The sequence below is a fragment of the Loxodonta africana genome, chromosome 25 (genome assembly GCF_030014295.1).
Source record: "Loxodonta africana isolate mLoxAfr1 chromosome 25, mLoxAfr1.hap2, whole genome shotgun sequence".
NCBI classification, from domain to species: domain Eukaryota; kingdom Metazoa; phylum Chordata; class Mammalia; order Proboscidea; family Elephantidae; genus Loxodonta; species Loxodonta africana.
The window spans coordinates 49091271-49114451 of record NC_087366.1 but is presented as its reverse complement, the minus strand read 5'-3'; the positions used below and the strand labels follow the sequence as shown (position 1 = coordinate 49114451).

The 23181-nt window shown below is 43.0% G+C and overlaps 2 protein-coding genes across 8 annotated transcripts in view; one reads left to right on the top strand and one right to left on the bottom strand.

Moving 5' to 3' along the window:
• Window positions 1-1332, top strand: part of COQ8A (coenzyme Q8A) — a 50386-nt gene extending 49054 nt beyond the window's left edge. For both annotated transcript variants that reach the window (XM_064276785.1, XM_003411023.4), the window contains one exon: window positions 524-1332. In XM_064276785.1, coding sequence (XP_064132855.1) covers window positions 524-811 — 288 coding nt within the window. In that variant the 3' untranslated portion in view covers window positions 812-1332. The remainder of the gene's footprint in view (window positions 1-523) is intronic.
• Window positions 1333-8448: 7116 nt separating this feature from the next.
• The window catches only part of CDC42BPA (CDC42 binding protein kinase alpha), a 341599-nt gene continuing 326866 nt past the window's right edge, over window positions 8449-23181 (bottom strand). For 5 of the 6 annotated variants that reach the window (XM_010591062.3, XM_010591060.3, XM_003410927.4 and 2 more), the window contains 3 exons: window positions 12421-12538; window positions 9643-9800; window positions 8449-9234 (listed from right to left, as the gene is read on the bottom strand). In XM_010591062.3, the coding sequence (XP_010589364.2) occupies window positions 9103-9234; window positions 9643-9800; window positions 12421-12538 (408 nt within the window). In that variant the 3' untranslated portion in view covers window positions 8449-9102. Of the gene's footprint in view, window positions 9235-9642; window positions 9801-12420; window positions 12539-17953; window positions 18140-23181 lie in introns of all 6 variants that reach the window. The other variant, XM_064276784.1, reaches the window with a different exon arrangement.

Sequence of the window (23181 nt, the reverse complement as noted above, 5' to 3'; positions counted from 1 at the left end):
TGTAAAAACTTTTTTAGTCCCTTTAGGCAGGGCTCACAGTCTGCATTTTGCCTCCAAGCCTCACCGCTCCCTTATGTTCCCCATCAAGCTCAGTTCACACGTTAGTGTTGTTTTCCTGGCCTGTATGGGTGGTGTAGTGGTTACGAGCTACGGCTCTTAACCAAAAGGTCGGTAGTTCTTGTATACCACGTGTTCCTTGGAAACTCTCTGGGTCAATTCTACTCTGTCCTGTAGGTTTGCCATGAGTCGGAATTGACTTGATGGCAACGGGTTTGGTTTTTTTTGGTTTATGAGTCACCATGAGTCAGGATGGACTCCACTGGCAACTAACAACAACACAGGTTTGAATTTATGCTCCCATTACCATTATTTAACTTTTTAAAACAACAACAACAAAACCCTATTTCTCACCTACCTGATACTCCTAACTTTAGAGCGTTTAGGGAGCACTTAGGACTTAGCACTGAAGTGGGAGCCCAGGGCCGTGTGGAGGGCTCTGACACCCTGTCCTCCTCCCCGCCAGGCCATGGAAGATGCCCACTTGGATGCCATCCTCATCCTGGGGGAGGCCTTTGCCTCGGAGGAGCCCTTTGATTTTGGCACCCAAAGCACTACCGAGAAGGTCCACAGCCTGATTCCTATCATGCTGAAGCATCGCCTTGTCCCCCCGCCCGAGGAGACTTACTCCTTGCACAGGAAGATGGGGGGCTCTTTCCTCATCTGCTCCAAGCTGAAGGCCCGGTTCCCCTGTAAAGCCATGTTTGAGGAGGCCTACAGCAACTACTGCAAGAGGCAGGCTGCGCAGCAGTAGCCCCGGGGCCCCCACCTGGCCCCTGGTCACCGTCCAAGCCTGTTCCCGCAGCGGCACGCTCCATATGTCACACAGGCGAAGCCGTAGTAGGAAGATGGCAGTGTTGACGCGCCTTGAAACTGCTTTGCCCAATAAGGGGGAAGGGAGGCTGCCGGGAGCCCCCCGTGGCCACTACTTCCACACGGTTTTTACTGCTCAAAGGGTGTAGCTTGAGAAGCCTAAGAACGAGAATGAAACCCCAACTTCTCTTCGTGGAAATACAGGTAGTCCCCGGATTATGAACGTCGACTGTACCTCTAAAAAAAAAAAAAAAAAAAAACTCTAGATAAAGATAAAAAGGCAATTTTCTTTTCTTTTTCTGACAGGGGTTTTTCTAATGTGAATGTTAACCAGGAGATGAGAGTACCCCCCTCTAACCCCCCACCAAAAAAAAAGAAGCCTTTTGGATAACCTTGACTGTGTAGCGTCAGGTTTGTGTGTAAATGTGTTTCTAGAATGAAATTTGTGTTTTCTGCCCTTTTCCTCCCCAGCTTGTGATCTGAAGCTGGGAGGAAGTGCTGCCGGGAAGAGTGCCAAAAAATACTACTTAATTAAGGGAAGCCCAGCCTGCTAGCTCGCTGATTGTTATACTTTCTTGACAACTGAATGTGATTGGCAAACTGCTGCCCACGTGGAAAGAGTCAGGAGCAGCAGGCTAGCCGACACAGCTGTGTTCTGTGCCCCTCCAGGAGCCAGGGAACTTTGCTGAAAGATGTCACCTTGTCATACCTGAAGGGTAGTCAGAGAAGGCTCTACTAACTCTTGCAATTGTCTGATTTACTTGTTTCAATTTAAAAAAATTAAAAAAAAAAAAAAGTGGTTGATCGTAGCATTTTCTGTGTCCTTTACCTAAGAATTTTAGAGAACGATTTGACATTCTGACATTGTGGGTGTCAGTTCTTTACTCAAAGAGTAGAGGTTCTCTCATCCGATTGTAATGAGAGCCCGAGGGGTCGGTATCACAGCTTAGCCACCCATGCTCCTTATAAGAGAGGATGTAAGGAGGAGGCCGGGGAACCCAGAGGATGAGGATGGGAGGACACAGGTGGCTGAGCCCCACCACCCAGGGTCCCAACAGCACACATGCAAAGCGACAGCTGCTGAGGGAGCTTCACAATGTGACATTGGGAATTGTGGGAAAACATACGTCTAGTGTTGGACCAGTGAAATCCATTTGTGATCGTGTACAGCTGAACGCTTTCTGAAAAGGGCCTTTTTCTGGACGCCAACTTGATTCTTAGATAATAAGAGCATTTTTAACATTTATTGGGGGTCTTCCCAACATACTGTGAACACCTTGAAAAGTGCCATGGAGTTGAGTGACCCATGGCAACCCCACGTGTGTCAGAGTAGAACTGCCCCATAGGGTTTTCAATGGCTGGGATCTTCTTGGAAGTAGATTGCCAGACCTTTGAGGCACCTCTGGGTGGACTCAAACCTTCAGCCTTTTGAGTATGTTAACCATTTGCACGACCTGGGGCCTCTGAGAAGCTCGCTAGGTGAGGAGATAACCTTTACAAAGACAGCACCGTTCCAGGATAGGTTCTCATGTAGGTTTTGAGGGTTCTTAGTAGAATCTACTTCCGAAGTAACAGACATGCTGAGCTTGGGGACAGGATGAAGGAGGCTGAGTGGTCTCTGTGAGGGCTGCTCCCGGGGGCTCCTCGATGGCTCCAGCTGCAGGCAGCCCAGTCACACTGGCATCCCAACACCACAGCAGACCACAGTATGGAGCTTCGTGGCCTTTTTAAAGTTGATGGGCTGTTCATTAGCAGATGCTTTCTCCCAGGCCCAGCTCTGGAGCTACGCTTTAGGATAACCACGACAGGAGGGGCCGAGTCAGGCCAGCCTCAGCCTGTGCTCTCACAAGCCTCTTTCCCTCAAATAGCCCAACACATGAAGCTGCAGCATGAAGGTGAAGGGAGGCAGAAACTAAAGCACAGAGAGCAAGTATTTGCTTCTCCAGGAACCACTGGCTGACTGCATGGAACAGAGCTTTGTGTGTCCTAAGTCTAAGAGGCGGCTGAAAACTAGAAGCCTCCTTGTTAAGAAGACCATGCAGATCCCTGGATTATGAATGATTCTGACCCAGGAGTCAGGAGTCTACTCTGTAACTGGCCACGCACACTTTGACTTATGCACATATTCTTGACTTTGACGTGACCCTGCGTCTGAATGACTAGAACCCTGTGCCTCCCCGTTCACACCGGAAAATGACATGAGAACATGTGGGAATGTGATCCACCAGGGCCCTGTCTTGTAGCCCCCACGGCTGGGGAAGGGTCGGACATGCAGTACCACAGACAAAAGGGTACTTTCTGTACGTTTTGATGGTTAATGATAGCAAGCACTGAGCCGTGGATAGACATTATTCTAAGTACTTTCATGTATTAACTCATTGGACACTCATTGATGAGAAATAGGCTCAGAGGGTAAGTGGCTTGCTGGATATTGGTAAGTGGTGGAGCCTGGATTCAGAACAAGATAGTCTGGCCTTACAGTCCATGCTCAGCCTAGTCTAAACTAAGGGTTGGCAAACTACAGCCCGCAGGCCAAATCCACTGCTTGTTCTTCTAAATAAAGTTTTATTGGAAGACCACCACACCATTCACTTACATTTTGTGTATGGCTGCTTTTGGGCTCCAGTGGCAGAGGTGAGTAGCTGAGACAGACTGCATGGCCCACAAGCAGAAAATACTATCTGACCCTTTATGAGAAAAGTTTACATTGTAAACCATTGCCCGACCACTGCCTTCAAGCATGGCATTCGTTATAATTAACCAACGTATCAATAACAGAAACGTAATTTAAACATGCAGTGAAAACGGGGAGGGTTCGAGATAGAATCCTTATTTAGCTGCAGCCACAGTTTAGGATTTTCCTGTGTGTGTATCCTTGGATAAGCCATTTTTACTCAGACCAGAAGCAGTAACGCTACCTCTTGTTAGACAGAGCCTCTGCGATAAGCAGGCACAGAATCACTGCTGCCACGTACCTACTGTCTGATGTGACAGATGTGGTACCGAAACCTGGCTACGGAGAGGGATCTTCTCTGCAGCAGGACCCTGCTGGCAACTGCCCACAGCAGGGCCATTCAGGGAACTTCACAGAGAGTTTTGCAGACTTGTAAGAGTAATAGGGACATTTTGACCAGAAGAGGGGTGCTGAAAGCTTCCAGAGAATTTAACGCTACTCTTCCAGGAGCTATGGAAGAAACGAAGTCTTAGATGAAGCCAGACTGGGCCAACTAAGCCTGTCCTTCCTTACTGCCAGGTAGAAGCCTTGGTGAGGAGGGGGCCAGCAGAGACCGGGATCAAAACAAAACATCAAGGGCCAGTCATCTCTTCTTCATTCCTCAGACTTCTTAAATGGGGGAACAAAAGACGAAATACTCAATTCTAACAGTTCCCTATTTTATTGCAATACATCAAAGTCTGGTTAATATTAAGTGATAGCAACATAAAATATTGGTGAGGAGTCCTGTTATGGTTTTGACTACCCCACCTTAAATTATTTCTGGGCAAAAGAATCCACATCATTGTTTGGTAGCAGAGAATCTCTTATAAAGGTCCCGAAGACATTGAGGGCGTAAAACCAACCGAAATAAAGAGCGCTAAGAGGCCAAAGCATTATCTTTCCCCCTTCCATACACATGTATTTGTCAGCATTATAAACAAAAAATGATTACATCTAGGCCATGCAAAACTGTACAAGAATATTACAATGAGAAAAACCCTAAAAAATTTATAAATGATATTAAACTATCAAATGAAAGGCAGGTTATTTTGTTTCCATGAAATGTCAAGGTTGATCTGTTTTTGTCAGTTTTCCCCGGTAAATGAGGTGGTCATGGGAGGAAAGCGGAGCCCGGCCTGCTGGCCCTGAGCCGGGTGGGACGGGTCTCCAGCTGCAGCCAGGCCCTACTGATGAAGCAGTTTGCACAGAGAACTCTGGACTCAGGAGTAATTAAAGTCATTGCAAGGACAGAGGTTCTAAGATGGGTTCAACTAGAAGTCAAGAGGTTTATCTAATTCGGGGCCCAGGGCCGGGTAGGGGAGTAAAGGGCCCAGCTCCCTCCTGTGCCCAGTGACCTGGGGCTTCGTGAGCCTGACCTGCTGCTGTAGCGTCAGAGTCCAGGCTGCTCTGACTGCTGGCTCTGCAAAGTACGCCTTAGCAAGCCCCTGCCAGGCCACCAGTGTCTGTGACTACCGCCACGGGCCAGCAAGCCGCCTGCCGCATCAGGGCTGAGGACGTCTGCCGGCCCTGCTTGGGCTTTTCTTTAGTGATACCTGAGATGCCACATAAATGCCACTGGTCTTTCCTGGAAACAGATGTGGCCGCTAAGTAACAAAATGGCATGTTTCTAACCATATGGAAGGCAGAGGGGCTGGGAGCCAGCCGGAGAAGGACAGACTTTTGCTGTAAACAGGATAGGCGTTTCAGGTTTTTCTGACACTTGAGTACAAGAATTGCTTGGGGAACCAAATATATGGAACTTTTCAGTTGCATCTTACAGACAAAGCTGTGCTCTGTGGGAAACAGTATAAATCACAACGACTAGGTCAATTTTTTTTTTTTTTAAATAACTAAAGTAAAATCTGCTTTAGCAATCAATTGATGAGAAGGAAGGCTTTTGGTTTTGGCAAAAAAAATATATGTGTGTGTGTGTGTAAAATCTTACACACCCAGAGCACACGACCAGATTAGTCAGAATTCAAGGGCAGACAATGAGTTGGCTGGATGTAGGGAGCACCAAATACCAACACATATAAACGACACCAGAAATACCTCTGAATTTATTTTTCCTTTCTAGTGGGAACAGAAATGAGTTCCTGCTGCCACATACATTTAAAAATGCCCTGTACTAAAACAAAGGATGACTTCAGACGGCAATATAACACCTGTTCTGTGGTCTTTGGCACTGTTCCCTCTGAATAATCAATGTTTTCTTGTTTTCCTGGACCCATTCCCTGTCTTTCAAGATATCCTCAGAAATTCTGAAGGCAATAGGCTACATATTTAAGGGGGATGGGATAAGCGCAATAGGACGATTGTTACCTTGGGAAAATCCCCTCCAAAACTATTTACCCCTGGTAGTGTTTCTCCCCCAAAGACCTGCTTTTAGAATCTAAACATATTTGGGGCTGATTGATTCTAAGTGACGAGGCCACTTAAGATCACTGTGGTAAAGTCACAAGGTGCTGTGGTGCGTCTGTGTCTGAGCGTTAACAAGCTGTCCCTCAGCCTGGCAGCCGACAAACCTTCAGGAGCTCTCTCATCCACCCTGTTGGGGGGCTGAGAAGTATTACTCACTGTAATGCAGCCCAGACTTTGGGCAGGGTTACATTTTGATCCTTAAAGCATTCTTTAAAAAATAAGCACCTACCCGTAAAAAAAAACCAAACCCGCTGCCGTTGAGTCGATTCTGACTCATAGTGAGAACTATAGGACAGAGTAGAAGAGCCCCATAGAGTTTCCAAGGAGCGTCTGGTGGATTCGAACTACCGACCTTTTGTTAGCAGCCATAGCTCTTAACCACTATGCAAACGGTTTCTTAAGCACCTACAGGCAACAAAAATTCACAATTAGTTGTCAAGGCTAAAAATGATTTCAGAGAAAAAAACAACTAATGGTTTAGGGTAGGATCCAGGGAACCTCACCCTGGGCTCTGCTTCTTCTCTGCCTGGGAAGAGAAACCAAAACCAAACCCGTTGCAGTCAAGTTGGTTCTGACTCATAGTGACCGTATAGGACAGAGTAGAACTGCCCCATAGAGTTTCCATGGAACACAGCTGGTGGATTCAAACTGCCGACCTTTTTGGTTAGCAGCCTTAGCTCTTAACAACATGCCACCAGGGTTTCCCTGGGAAGAGAAGGGAGAGGAAAAGGCAGAGGGAAAGAACAAAGAAGGCAGGGAGGGCGAGGAGGAGAGGAGGGAGCTGATTACAAGCACTTAGCAATGGCTGGTTGACTCCCTTCTCCCCTTTGAGGGGCCGAGTTCATAGAGTTACCAGTGTCAAACGGCAGCGACAGCCAAACTCAAGGTCCAACACTTGGTGTTTGGATGTACGAAAGTATCTTTACATGATACTTTTCAAAGCAGAACAATTGGGAGATTACAATGTGCAGTGAATTACGCTGTCACCAACTAAATAGTACCAAATCGGAGCAAGGACTGTATCCAGAATGTTCATGTGTCAAAAAGATTGTTTTTAAGTTCTTTATGTTGAGCTTTTACAACATAACTCCCAACGAGAGCCTCTATCCCTCAGCAAACCCTGCTAAGTGAGTGTGAGCGTCCCCGCAAAGCAGCGTGACCCTGGGTTCGAGGCTCGCTCAGCGGGTTGTGGGCAGGCAGCTCATGAAGAGGACATAGTGCTCAGAGACCAGCGGTGAAACGACGGTGCTCGGGCACTGCCACCTTCATTAGCAACTGCAGAAAGCCTTTCTTCCATTTTGCTGGATTTTAAAGAAGGGAGAAAAAAAATCCTGATTCTGACATCCTCAGAGAAGCTCAGGCAAAAAGCAAGAGAGAGGCAGATTCTCCTTACTTTCATGAGGTATTTTTATTTTTATCCCTTTCTCTACTCATGTGCTTAACTGACTCTGCAGAAATTAAGTTTGGCTCTGCATCTCATTTCCTTGCGGCAATTAAAACAGTGGGAATTCCAATAGAACTGGACCTGACTACGCAATACGGCTGCCGAGGGAGGAGAAGGCCGTGCTGGGCTAGCTTTCTGCCTGAGCAGATTAAACATCCATCTTCCACTGGGTGTGGCAAAGAATATTTGGTTAAGGCTGTTCAAGTTCTACCCATTTGAGGTCTTACATTATTTGGTAATTAAGCCTTTTCCCCCAGGTTTAACTGAGGAAACTCATGCTGTTGTTGTTAGCTGCCCTCGAGTCGGCTTGACTTATGGGTGCACAGCAGAACTGTGCTCCATGGGGTTTTCTAGGCTGTGACCTGTTGGAAGCAGACTGCCAGGCCTGTCTCCGAGGCACCTCTGGGTGGGTTCGAACAGCCAACCTTTTGGCTAGTAGTCCCAAGTGCTTAACTGTGCCACCACCTAGGGATTCAAATCTACCCTCAACATAACAGACCCTCCTCGAGATGCTGTTTCGGGCTCCACAGTGCAGAAGCCTCACTGTAATTTAGGAAGGGATGGCGTCAGCTCAGAAAAAACACTTTCATAAACCTTTTTATGGACTTTTAGAAACCACAGCACAACTTGTGCCCTTTCAGACCGAAGGGATTAGGGGGAGCAGAATTGTATTTCTACATTCATTTGCACAAAACATTAAAATATAATAAAACGTGAAAAGCATGGTTCCAAATTCTACCACTAGAAAAATAAATGTCGTGGGCAGAGGTGAGTTTGCCTTCTGACGATGCTGCTGAAGTGGCTTTAGATTTTAAAACTCAGACGTGCAGGTTGCCCTCCGAACCAGTGAAATGGGAGTCTAGAATGCTGGCTCCACTGTGCAGCCAGCCTGAGACCACGGACCCAGGGGACTCGGACCTCTCTCCCTCGCCCTCCATACTCGAGGCCTTTCTACCCTTTACGTGACTTCGCTGGAAAACAGACAAGAAACAACACATTGCTTTAAATTAAACCATCTTTTTCTCTTATATATGCATCCGTCTTCTGTTGAATACAAGATGCTTTTTAATATATACATTCAGTATTTAACTTCTACATCTGTGTATTTACTTAAATTCTGTATTGTAGTAAAATATGCACTGTTGCATTGATCAGGATTTACTGGCGACAGTCAGGTGGATGGGACTTGTGGTGCTGCATGGAGGCTTAGCGAGTGACCTCCAGGGCCGTGCTCCCCTGTGGACGGGGAAATCCCCGGTGCTATCACAGTGCTACAGTGAGACTCTACTGTGAAAACAAAACCTGTCTATCTTATTCTTATCACTTACATTTGTGTATCTGTCTAGTTAAGCTACCTTTTGGGGAGGGGGTGAAATATTACTGAAAGCAACTACAACAGTATGACGTGAACTCGGGATACTTGGAAGCTGCCTAATGGAAGTCTGCCTTTGTTGCTGGGGTTGTGAAACCTGGAGGGCTTGCAGCTGCGTGTCACATGGCCAGAATCCCAAGAGCCCACCCTGCGGTTGCTGCCAGCCTGGTCATTGCCAGGCAGAGGTGAAGGGGGAGATTAAAATGAGGAGGGGTGAGTAGAGGGGAGCTAGCTGCAGGGGAAGCTGCTCTGCGTCCTGGGGCTCTGAGTGCCGGGCGCTCACGGGTCCCAGCTTCCACGGTCGGTGCTCTCCAGAGACAGGCTCTTGGTCTTTCTGGGTGACACTGGGCTGGGAGGACTGCTCAGGTTGGAGCTGTTGGAAGCTGTGGAGTGTCTCGGAGAATCAGAGTCCTGTAGGGACCAAGTCAGCTGTTAATGAGAAGCACAGGGAGGAGGCGGGAGCCTGAGTGCCCTCCAGCTGCCTGACCAAATGACCTGAGGTGGGTTTCTGACCGTCACATCAAGCCACCTTTCTAAGCTAAGACACTCAGAACACAGCAAACGCTCACAGCCCTGTCTGCAGGTCTGTAGAAATGCAGGCTATTTTCATGCAAAAATTATTAGAAGTCTGAAAACCTCTGGGAAAATTGAAGTTTGCAACCCCAGTGACTAGCTTTGCTGCCCACTCGCTAAGACTCAATGCTGAGTCCCTAAGGTCCCTTTCAAGGTGGAATAATTCTGGTGAACGCTCTAGTCTGTTTAACACATGATCTCTCCAAACCCCCATCTCTAGGAGAGCTGTGCACACGCTCCACTCACCTCCCCGTCATAGTCCCTCGCCGGGGCATCGCTCCCTTGGTCCATGCCTCCAGAAGACAGCGAGCCCTCCGACGGGGAGGGCATGGGCTGCCGCCTGGCGTTGTAGCTTCCTCCAGAGAATTCCCTCTTCAATGCACTGCCATTCTGTGCAGACGACCCTACAGCACATCATTCAAGTAGAACTTTATATGCAGGAGAGGACGATCCTCCAGAAAGTGTACAGACTGCTGAGGTGACCAGCCGTACTCCCCACTGCCCCGGAGTCATCCTCCCGGGCTTAGAGTCCTGCTCAGATGACAGCTCCTGGGTAAGTCCACCTGGCCACCTCGGCACCAAGGTGCACTTCTGCGGTGTGGCCCTCTGTCCCCCAAAGCCACAGCAACTACTGTGGGCGGGCAGCACTCTCAGCGTGGCTGACCTTTGTGCTTGCTGCCCTGTCTGTCCCGCACACCCACTGACCACATGATTCCCACTTAATCCTGCAAGTCTCCACCACACTCCTTCATCAGTGAGTCTTCCCAGGAGACTCCTCAGGGCTCTCAGCTTCTCTCACACATCTTGGCGCTGAAGATCGGGGTGGATTAACCAGTAAGCAAGGTACTGCAAGGGCTTCACTGTGCTTACTTACTCATCTGCAGTGCACAATTTCACATGGGTTTCACTATAACGTGGTGAGGAAACAGGTGAAACTGCACTACAGATGAGTAAGTAAGCACAAATGAACTCGTACATACCTGCTTACTGGGTCACCCGTCCCTAATTAAGACATGTGCCTGCCATTTCCCTGTGCCTGGACCATCTGCCTCTCCAGGGCCAGCAGAGGACCTGGCACACAGCAGGTGCTCAACGGTGCAGGTTGGTGAGGCAGGTACAGCAATTCTCAGAACTAAAGACCATTCCACTTAGTATCTAGCTACCACCCGACCTTAAAGAATTTTCATAAAAAACAAGGGGAACATAAAGCATTTTCATTCCACAGGGCAAGAAGCCTGAGATACAAAAGTGAGGTGAGTTTCTTCAAAACCACACTTTGTTTTGATCTTAGAGTTGGGGTACATAAAAGCTAGCTTGAAAACCAAGAATAACAGAAAAATGTTACTAGATGTCCTAGCTATTGGAATATTCTGTATCTGTTAAAATGTATGATAAGAATTTTTGTTAAATCTGTAATAAAAAGTTGCATGGGTCTATATTAAGGGCCTTTTGGATTTTGATTTGTTTTTTTATAAGTTAAACCCAAACCAAACCAAACCTGTTGCTGTCGAGTCGGTTCCAACCCATAGCGACCCTATAGGACAGAGTAGAACTGCCCCATAGGGTTTCCAAGGAGTTTGGCTGGTGGATTTAAACTGCTGCCCTTTTGGTTAGTAGCCGAGCACTTAACCACTGGGAAAAATCCCTAATGTGCCAGGTACGTAATCATTGTTTTGCCAGATGTCATCCAAAGTCAACCCTCTGTCCCAGTGTAAGAGAATGGGATTGCTGTTGGTTGCTAGGGGGCTACTTTTGGAGGAGGAAGTTACCGTCTTTCTTAGGGGTTGGCTGACGGAAAGAACAGGTATTTGAGGCCTACTAAGAAACTGGCTACCGGATCCCCATACAAGTAAATGTGGTGGTATTCTCTGCAAAGGACTTTCACACCTGACCATTATACCAACTTTGTCAGGTGGATGTCATGGGGTTTAAGGGTGAGAAAACTAAGACGTAGAGAAGCCCAGTGACTCAAGGATTCACATCAGTTACGTTTATCAGTCTTTTATGGTTAAAGAGTATATTCTTGAACCTGTTCCTGACCTTCTTTCATTTAATCAAACATGCTAATTTTTTCCTACCTTGGGGCCTTTGTGCATGCCTGCAACGTCCTACCTCAGCCCCCTCACACCTAGGCAAGTGCAACACATGGGGTCACCTACTGCTCCAGCAGAAATCTAGGAGTGTCCTTAACTCTCCTCTCTCCCTCACCTTCCACACTAAACCATCAAGCCATACTGTTTTCACTTTCAAAATATACCTACAGAACTATCTTCTTCTCTCCATCCTTTTCTCTGCCACCTCTGCCATATTCCATGCCAACCTCAGCTCTCAACTGGACCCTGGCAGAGCCTCACGCCCGGACCCCTGCTTCTGCTGGTGCTTGCCTCTAATTCATTCTCCATTTGGCAGCCAGAGTGATCTTCTTAAGAATGCAAATCGAATAAAGGTCCTTCCCTACTTAAAACTCTTCAAAAGCTTCCCACTGCCTTTTGAATAAAATGAAAATTTCTTCCCTTGGTCTCCAGTCCCTGCTTGACCTGACCCCTGCCTATCTCTCTCTCTTTATTTCTGTCTTCCTCCAGCACTGCTGTCCAGTCAAGGCTGGCCTCCTTTCAGTTGCTCAAGCACGACTCAAACTAAGGCGCGTCTCAGTGTAAACATCACCTCAGAGGGAGGCGGTGTGGTCTTTCCCATTATTCTAGATGTGAGTTCATCCCCAACAGCTACCCCTTGTTATTCTTTAATATTACACCCTGCTTGTCTCCTTCTGAGCGTGTATCATCACAGTTTGTAATATTGTTTGTCTGTCTCCTGTCAGACAGGAAGTTCTATTAGGACAATTAAGAACTGCACTTGTGCCTACTAGTCTCAGCAATAGCAACAGAGGCCGCTCAGTAACGCAGGACGCGTGCATGACTGAGCACATGAGGGGACTGTCAGGGCAATACTGCAGGGCCTCCCGGGCATGTGGGCAGCGGAGGTGCTGCTTGCTGCGGAGGTGCTGCCTGCAGCCCAGCCACTTACTTGCTGACAGGCCGCTGCTAGCGCTCATGGAGCGCCCTGGCTCGGGGCGGGACTTGGTGATAGACGGAATACTGACTGAGCCGCTGAACACGGCCCGACTTTCCTGAGGCCGAGGATTCTAAAAACAAGAGAGAAGGATAATGCTTCAGGCAGAGAGAAACTGGCTTTCTGCAGAGATGTCTATTTTTCAGTATAATTATCAAGAAATAGAATTATCTGGACCCGAGCGATCCACAACAAAGAACAAACCCCTCCCTCCCACAAAAGTAATACAACCCCAACAGGAAATACAAGCACAAGTATTTATTCTTAGGTTTATTAATTATACTTATCAAATAAGATCAATACTTAAATACTCATCAATAAATAACAACTTTTTGTTGTGAGAACAAGTTACATGGTTAGCAGTGACAGTGAGGTAGAGAATTACATGGACATTCGCAGGTAAGTAAAACAAAGCTTCAACCATGTTTGAGATTCTTATTCGCTTAGGATAACTCAATTGCTGAGTAAATTAGTCTACTTGGAAGAAACCTGGCTAAAACTGTATTCTTCTCGGTCAATGTTTTATTGATGGGGTACCAAACGTGCCATTCACATGTTCACGACCCCAGTCACCAGGCATCTTTGCTGACTCACACAGAGTAGTACTATGAGTCATGAATAGGGTGTCTGCCACATTACAGTGGGGTGAAGTTACTTAATTGGGGATACTAGCTTGAGAAGTTTTCCATCTCGTTATTGAGTGATTCTGGCCATTTGAGGTAGCAGATGGACCACAGCCTGTTTGTCAATCCCTGCCCGGAAGGAGGAGTGCGCTAAGAGGTGTGTGGACGAGCTGTCTGAGCGTGGCCGGGACAGAGGGCAGGCAGGCTCCCCAACGGCCCCTACCTTCCAGGCCAGAAGAGGGGCTGGCCAGGCTGACGAAGTCCAGATTGGGGAAAAATCTTTCAATATTCCTTACAAGGCCTGAAGTAGGCAGACTATACATACCATATTATTAGCATCCCTTTTACCCCTCACAATGCTTTCTCCATTTGTGAGATAGTTCCGACCTCATGTAAGTATTTTCTGATGCAAATGATCTGGGCTTCTTATAATTTACAGACATGTATTTAAAAAATTATCTACTTATTAGTTTTTTCTTCACAGCAATTTTACCAGCCCACCGTGTTGATATCTGGTAGCTATTCTCTCTTTCTTTAGCAGCTCTGAAGGCAGCACATCTGTGTACACGACTTATTCGTGGTAAGCCTCTGGCCTGTGAGTTAACCTTGCACCGCAGAGTTCTCTTCTGTGTTATGGGGCTTTCCTGAGCACGAAGTCTGCTGCAGTAACAGACACCCAGCACTTACAGCGTCCCTGCGATGCACACTTCTTTCCCTGCTCTAGTGATAACCCCATGCAGCAATCTGCAATGTCACTTTAAACCTTCCCTTTCAGTCACATCAAGATAGCCAATCTGCTAGGGGAATAAAAACAAATCTTACATGCATTAAGCAAGATGGTAACTCTATACTGAATATGCAATGACAAAAATCACATATCAAAAAGTGGATCAAAAATTCAAGTTTTGTGACTCCTCCAAAGGATTGATTTGTCAGCAAAGTCGAATGGTCTGAGTTAAGAGAATGACCTGCTGCTTTGAGAAGGGTGGGCTCTCTTCACAGCGCTGTAGGCTGACTTCACCACAGGATGGTGTTCCCTCTCCCACACACGCAGGGAGTCCCACTGATGCTCGTGGGCACCAACGTTTAACAAAGCCTAAAAGGCTGGCAGATATATTTATTAACCTGTAGTTCTCTAAGTACTAACTAGTTCATTTAAATTGTTTGTTTTATTTTAATTATAAAGGGGATGCTCACTAACTGTAGAATAATGGAAAATACCAAAATAAAAAAAAACCTCAAACCAAACCTGTTGCTGTCGAGTCGATTCCGACTCATAGTGACCCTATAGGACAGAGTAGAACTGCCCCACAGGGTTTCTAAGGAGCAGCTGGTGGATTCAAACTGCCAACCTTTTCATTAGCAGCCAGGCTTTTAACCACTATGCCACCAGGACTCCGAAAAAATCATAAAAGAGACCAAAAAAAAAAAAAAAAAAGTCACCTGTGAACTCACCAACACTATCAACAGTTTGATGTGTTGCCTGTCCATTGTTTCTTCCAACACATTTTTTTTTCCAGAGTTGACCATACTGTATCATACTTTTCCAAAGAACACAGAACACAAAGCTAACAAGTGTATTTTAAAATGCTGTAACTGTCTGCCTTGCTTTGCTGTTTCGAAAGCACTAAATCTTTTTTAATTACTCGGGGTTCAGGAAATAGCACTCCATCTTCCGGTACTATTAAAGTAGAGAAGACATCAGAGAGACGTAGCCACATGCTGGCCATACATTGAAAATTACACTGTTCTTTGACTTACATTAATTCGACGTTAATATACATCTATCTTACCTAAATGCTTTACAAGTTTCAGCAAAAGAAAAGGCCTAAATGTTTAAACTATATATCACATATTTCACTACAAGTCTTCGTACCTGACCTTTAAACACAGAAAATCAGGTGAACACTGTTGGCAGACACTCTTTTATCCGTATCACCACCCACAGGGACCTCGGCTTTTTGGGTGGCAGTCCAGTTTGCCCTGGTTATTTACTAAGCACATAGTTCATGACTGTTTCTACCCTCATTTCTTCAGTTGTTTAGCATTTCTTATACTGACTGTTGTTATGACAACACTATGCTTCAGCACCTAAAAGAGTGACTAACATGTAAAATAGTAGGCGCTAAAAAAAAATTTGCTGAATAAATGAATGGATTATGTCTGTAATCATAATTTTCTACTTCAAGTGTTGGGATTAATTTAGTTGGAAATATAATTTATGAATTTATGTAATTTTAGAATTTCAAATTATGCTCCTTTCTGTAGCACACACAGTGTTCTAGTTAATATTGATTTGATGTTAAAACTGCGTTTAGGTGTATATATGTTTTAAAGACACAAAATACATTTTACCTGTATTGTTTGGGCAGAATAATAATATCTGGGAATAAATGAAGAAATTGGTAGCAATTCTCCAAATAACTTGATGTATATGCTAACTCTTAACAAAAGATGATTGTATCCTTTCCTGTAATATGGTATATCAAAAACTTGTTGCCGTCAAGTCGGTTCTGACTCATAGTGACTGTACAGAACAGAACTGCCCCACAGGGTTCTAAGGAGCCACTTGTGGATTCGAACTGCTGACCTTTTGGTTAGTAGCCGTAGCTCTTAACTTACTGTGCCACTACGGCACCATAAAATGGTATAAGTCAAATGATTTACAGAGTACAATAAAATGAATACCAATGTTGGAGACTTTTGAAGTTATAAAAACCAAGCAAAAAAGAGATGTGTTCAATTGTAGCTAAATAGTATTTTGAGTTATAACAAAAGAAAAACCTAGAACTGGAACCTCAGTTTTCAGCTGCCTGGAGTCCTGAGGCACCAGGGAGAGGCTCTGAACTGGATTCATTTTGCAGTACTGAGTGTCCTAGGTGCATCTGAAAGACCTGAGGGAAAGCTACCGCAGGACAACTAATGGAGGCCAAAGCTAGCAATCAGGAAAACAAGCAATAACTCTGCTGCAGTAACTCCCAATACTGAAGAATCACACAGCCCGAAAGTTGGCTGGGGGGCCTCGAATTCAGCCACTACCGTTTTGGTGCATACATAAAGTTTGCAAATGTCCATGTAATTCTGTGTGTTATTTGTTTAAAGCAAACCCTTTACCTTTTTTTCCCCTCTAAGAAAACAAACAAAAAAAAGAAATGAAAAGTCAATGCTAGCAATTCAACATTCAGGCATACAGGAGCAGCCCTGGAGGACACGCTGACATGCGCACAGGCAGCAAACGGAAGCTCAAAAGAGGTGGGCCCAGCATTTCAAGCTTGACGTTTTTGGTTACTTTTTTTTCTCTGCAACTTGAGATACTTTAGTGTTGCCCTTTTCTATAAAATGAACCTACCCTAGAATAAATGACAAAAATTAAGCCTACAAAATATATCAGTTGCTTGGTAACACTGAACGTTGAGGCAATAAAGGAATGATATACGGAAGAAATGTCCAGGGAAAAAAATGTAAAAAACCAAAACCAAAATCATTCATTCAGCTAATGTTATTACTTCATTATAAGGTGATACGGAACTTAATCCTCTGGTCCTTCTCATGTACAAATATGCTGAAAATCAGGGTAAAGTCTCCACGTACCGTCCACTGTTTCTACTTGTACGTGACTAGCTTAAGCGACACTTCTATCATCTTTTATATGAAACGTTCTTGATTAATTTATGCAACACTTCTCTGGAATCCCCTCCCTGAAATCTGCTACCAAGCAAACAAAGGTTCATTTTAACTTTATCATGGTTAATCTTATCTTGTTAAATAAGACATTTACATTGTATTACACTGTCAGGGTCAATGATATTAAAAACATTTTAGTTAGAATAATTTTTTAATACAAACAAAAACATAACCTTCTCACCCTATAGATAATTTGCTTATTGGAAAACTACTACCATATACACAAATGAAAAAACAGGTGCTACTGTTTCTCTAAGCCAGCAGATACTATGAGAAACAGGCTCACGTGATACAACTCCAGTATTTTATTATCTGTAAAACTAGCTTGGGAAATTTTCCTTGAAGTTAATATAAGGATATTTCTTAATGGGACTATGGCTTTTCAGCTTTAACAGTCACCAGCTCTCATCTCACGGCACAGCCCCTGGTAACCGAAGCATGAGGCTGGTGAAAGGGGCCACAGCAGACGCCATGGCCCTTCATTCTGTGGCACACTTTGATTTTTTTCTGTTTGATTTAGTTTTCTTATCTTGAGTCTTGGTAGTAAAGGCATGTCAGCAGCTCAAAGATTAGTATACCCTCTTGTAATTTTTCCTGTTACTAATTAATAGCATCATGGAGATTTTTAAGCATTTCACTGCAGACAGAAGATAGGTGGGTAGGCCCTACAAACTCTTTAACCTCGCTAGATATTAAAAAAAAAAAAAAAAACCAAACTTCTCTGAATTGAACTGGTTATAGGGTAATGAATAGAAAAAATTCAGAAATTCTGGGAGCCTGTTATTATTATTATTTTTTTTAACAGAATAAAGGGCCACTCAGGGGTTATTTCGTATGATGGTATCTGTAATAGAAAATACCATGGTGAGAAAATCTTTCATTAAACATAGAAAAACCTCCAATATTGTTTCAAAAATAAAACAGAAATTCTCCCCAGTCCTCCATCTTCTTTCTTAAAAGAAGAGGGAAAAAACAGAACTTGAGGAAAAAGAAGAAGGAAAAGGAATATAAAGAGAGGAGGAGGAGGAGGAGCAGAAATTTGGCAGAAGAGAAATAGGCCAAAGGAAAACATTCACAAAATGGCGCCACCTCAGCGATGTTACTTAATTACTTAGTAAGCCAGGCAATAGGAAATCCATATATGGTTAGTAAAAGTTACCACCTGACTCAGCTGTTCATACCCTCAGAGTCATAAAGCTTGGTGTACCAGGGACAGAGCGTAGAGACGGGGAATATTCAGGGTTTATGGAATCAGGAGAGAGAAATTTTTCGGCAGAATTAACAGTCATGTGATAGATGTGCTCAAAGTTGATCGGAGAGGAGATCAGACTGGAGTGATGATGAGGGGATGAATAAGGGAAACCTGGCTACCAAAAACAACAGAAAGAAGAAAAAAAGGTAATAAGGTAATGAAAATGGATTCACTGGTTACATGTGACGTCAGACAACATGCATACAGGAAAAATGAGGTCCTGGTACTCTCTTACATCAGAACTGAATCCTTACTGAAATACTTGTAAGTCTTAGAAAGTTAATAATTCTCTTGCCAGTTACTTAAATAGCTGATTTGCAAAAGATTATTCACCTTATAAAACTATTCTCCTTCATCACTATAGTTAAGTGAGCAAAAACTGGACTTTCAGAGATGCAAGAAGATTTTCAGAGTTTATTTAGTTCAGTATTTTCTTGTACGATATGATCAAAACATGGCAAAAACCTACCAAAAACATTAAGGATAGAAAAAGCAGGGAACAGTTAAAGAAAAGGGCAAGTGAACCTACAACTAGCTTCTACCTAGGCGTGCTTTTTAAAACTGTTTCTTTAGAAATCTGAAACCATATAAAGCCATTTCCTGATATTTATAAGACCTGTGATATGTGTTTGCTCTGACTGATCTTATTTTCCCTTTAACAAGCATAGTAACAGAGGGAATATGGGAATTACTGGCTTACCTTTAAGCAGCTCAAGCTTATCGCCACTTAGATACCGAAAAGAACACATTTGTTCTTACCAAGGAAAAAACCATGCCTTCTTCCCCTTGATGTTCAGATGTATTTTTTTAAAAAATGAAATTACAGAAAAAAAGCTTTAAAACCAAGAACACTAGTTTTTCAGATAAAATAACTTCTGAATACTTGGGAACCACCACTTGGTGCACAATCACCTTCTCCTAGGGGAATTTTCCAGGTTTAGTTCTTGAACAGTAACTATGTTTGCAGCAAACACCCTCCCATCCCTTCACTAGGGGCAGAGGTTGGATAGCTTGCTGGAGGGGAGGTTGTATGAACCCAGCATGACATTCATCTTCTCTTGAGCTGAGAGGAGCTTGCTTGGGAAACAGCGCTGGTAAAGTAGCTAGGCTTCAAAGAAAGGTTGCTCTGTAAAGCAGTGTTTTTAATTTAAGGATAGGAATGAAATCGGTACTTTCCAAGGTTGTTTCCAGAAAGAAAATCATCGATGTAAAGGTTGTAACTTTGATTTAAGAAGCAAATTACTTCTGAAAGCCTTAAGAGGTCATTGAGCTGGAAATTTTATCTTTATTAGCCATTTTAGCTAAGGGTAAAAAACTTACATGTAACTAAAATAACTAACCAAAAAGCCAGGAGAAATGTAATGTGCTAAAAATAAATCTTCTAAGGGTAAAATATTATTCTTCCATTCAACTAGAAAAAAAATTTGTCCTTTATTGCCAGCATCTACTAATGAAAAAAAGGTACTAGATTAAAAAAGATTCAAGAAAATGAATACAGTCTGTATTTCTATGACAGACAGGCCATCATACACTAATTGCTTATATTCTCTTGGCTCACCAAGACGCACATAAGGGGTTCACATCTGATAGAGGAGGTAAGGAAAAAAAAGACTCTCTTAGCCTTACTCTGCCCCTTCTATATTCAGGAGGCAAACAATTCTATTTCAGGATTATTTTGGTACAAAGGAAACAAACTTCTAAAGGCATCCAACAAATTCTCTAAGCTTATAAGTATTTCACAGGAAAGCAACACTGATCTGAATATGTTAAAACATAATATCTATGGTACATGCTTTTTGCACAGATGACAACACGTGGCTTTGGTATTTGGAAGCTCTTCTTATATATGTTAATATTAGATGAATTTAATTCATCTTCATTTTGGGAAATAGTTCATTAAGTAAAGATAATTGTATTTCAGTGGCAAGACCATATTAAAATCTGAGCCTATATTAAAATATTATAAGCTTTTAAGTAAACTGATACACACACAGGTTCAGACATGTACATTATTTTTTTTTCTGGACATGCATATTATGTTGTCGTTTATCAATGTCTACTCTGAGACAAGCATGACTCTGGGCACATAGCAAGTGATCGAAACATTTTTTTTTTCCTCCTGCAAAAGATGTTTAAATTTTTTTTTAATTGTAGCTTTAACTGAAAGTTTACAGCTCAAGTTCGTTTCTCATACAAAAATTTACACACACGCTGTTACGTGACCCTAGTTGCTCTCTCTATAATGTGACAGCACACTCCTCCTTTCCACCCCAGATTTCCCGTGTCCACTCAACCAGCTCCTGCCCCTTTCTGCCTTCCATCTCGTCTCCCAACAGAAGCTGCCCATTTAGTCTCATGCATCTACTTGAACTAAGAAGTAACACTCTCCACGAGTATCATTTTATGTCTTATAGTCCAGTCTAATCTTTGTCTGAAGAGTTGGCTTCAGGAATGGTTTTAGTTCTGGCTTAACAGAGAGTCTGGCGGCCATGTCTTCCAGGGTTCCTCCAGTCTCAGTCAGACCATTAAGTCTGGTCTTTTTACTAGAATTCGAGTTCTGCACCCCACTTTTCTCCTGCTCCATCAGGGACTCTAAGTTGTATTCTCTGACAGGGAGGTAGCTGGGCAACATCTAGTTCTTCTGGTCTCAGACTAACCAAGTCTCTGGTTTATGTGGCCATTTCTGTCTCTTGGGCTAATATTTTCCTTGACTCTTCGGTGTTCTTCATTCTCCTTTGCTCCAGGGGGGCTGGGACCAATTAATGCATCTTAGATGGCTGCTCTCTAGTTTTTAAGACCCCAAATGCCACTCACCAATGTGGGCTGCAGAACATTTTCTTAATAAACTTTGTTATGCCAGTTGATCTAGATGTCCCCTGAAACCATGGTCCCCAGACCCCCGCCCCTGCTACTCTGTCCCTTGAAGTGCAAAACATATTTTTTAAATGATTGAATAAATGCCTAGGGAAAATTCCAGCTTATATGTCCTTTGCTAGTAAAAAGAAAAAAAGTCACATGGAAATAAATTATGTCTGGGAAGAACAGAAATTCAGACACACAATGCATACTACATGTACAGGTGACAAGTTTACAAATGTATACCAACTTCTTATCTCCGGAAATAAAAATGTGCTTGCATGCTACGAAAACATTAAAGGATTGGAAGGAATGTTAGAAACTAGATTAAACATGGCTAGGGCAAAAAATCACCTGAGTTAATGCTAAAAAAAATCAATGGGGGTGGCCATAAGCTAACAAAATCAAGTGACAACAAATATGAAACATCAAGAGGTCTAATCATGTTATGGAGTCAGTTGAGGGGTGAATCTTTGGAAAATACTATCTGGACTTGTTTTGCTCAGTAATAAAGGCTAGGCCTTATTTTGGTGAGAGGGTGAGGAGAAAAAAGTAAAGAAGGAAGGGACATATTCATAAAAACTGCTTGCAACGTTTAAACAGACATTTTAGCTTCCGGGCGCACAGTCTTACTGTATACGAATGCCCGAATGAACTCGGAAACATGAGCAACTTGATTTTTCACCTGGTTGTAGAATACCAAGCAGAGAAACACGTCATTAAATCCTGAAGCTATTTCCATTTAAGGAAAATACTGTAATGTGAGATACAATAGAATTTCTAAAAACAGGTCTACAACTCTTCTTTTTATGTGATTGGAATATATGAGATAAAAAATATGTCTTTTTGTCCACCAAAATAAAGCAAGTGTGAAAGAAATTTTAACTTTAAAAGGACAATACCTATTTGAAACCTTGGTAACTACTGAAATAATTTTATATCTGTTGTTATGTTCCTTTGCAACATATGTATTTGTTTGAAATTTGTATTCCTCTGTAACACTCACCACGTAACACTCACCTCATATCAGGTATTAAAAAATATTTACTAACTAAATTTCAAAAGTTTAATTAAAACAGTACATAACACTTAATCTACCAAGTATGACCTATAAACATATTCACTGTTTTCACAATTTAAAAAAATCTCTCCATTAAGGTATTTTGTGCCTGACATTGTAACTTCCACAAGGAAAAAAGAGAGCAGCTTTGGACTGTATGGTTATGTTTACTTTTGAGAATAAAAGAAAACCAGACAAATGTTCAAATGAGAAAATAAAGGAGAGAAATCTGAAATCTCATTCCCAAGAAAAAGCTGAAAAAATAGCATAGTTTTTAAGTATGATGGATAAGTAATGCAGTTTCAATATTTTATATACTTAGTTTTAATTACTATATCAAGATTAGCTATAATTTAGTTTTTGAAATATTTATTTATATTTACCTAGTACAGCTAATAAATATCACCATTCCAAAAGGGTAAATAACTACGGGGAGTGATCTGAACTCCTTAAAGGAAGGACTATTACCATAACATATAATAATAATGTCCCTGAGGATGATGAAAAGAATGATGACAATAGGAATGTTAGCTTCACTCACAAGCAGGGCCAGCTGGCTAAGTGGGGTATGTACAACGAGGAGCTAGACGCAAATGGATGCAGACTTTTTTTTCTTCCATGAAACAAATGCAAAGCTTCCTTTAAAAGCTCAATCTTTTTATTTAAAAAAAAATGTAAGCACTGCACATCTAACTATGTTACCTATAATCTTCTCTGTGTCATGATAGATGTTTACATCTTCTATATCACAGCAGAGTTGGCAGTGGGTAACTGATAGACTTTCTCAGAAGGAGCTTTGGGTCAAGATTCGCAAATCCTCCTCCAAATGGCCATGGTCTATAAACTATGCTTAAAATTCTGTGCAACATTTAGCTGCTATCACCACTTACCAAAAGGATCATATTAAAGTTTCAGTAGTTTGCTGAGAATACTATGATACTGAAATGTTAAGTATAAATGGAACTTGGTCATTAGCTAATGCCACTCATCTTTTTAATCTCAACACAGAAGCTCTGAGAATCCAATCCTATACTGTAAAACCCAACAGTTTTCCTATGTTGTGCTTTTTTTTTTATATCAGAGTGACAAGAAAACATGTTTGGAATTGGGCAAAGGAAAAATATTTAATTTCACAAGCAGCTAAGAGGTATGACCATTAATGACCAAGCTAATGTGGTTCTCTGGAAAAATAAAGACAGAGGCCAAGTATGTGTACTGAACTGCTAAAACTTAAGTGACAT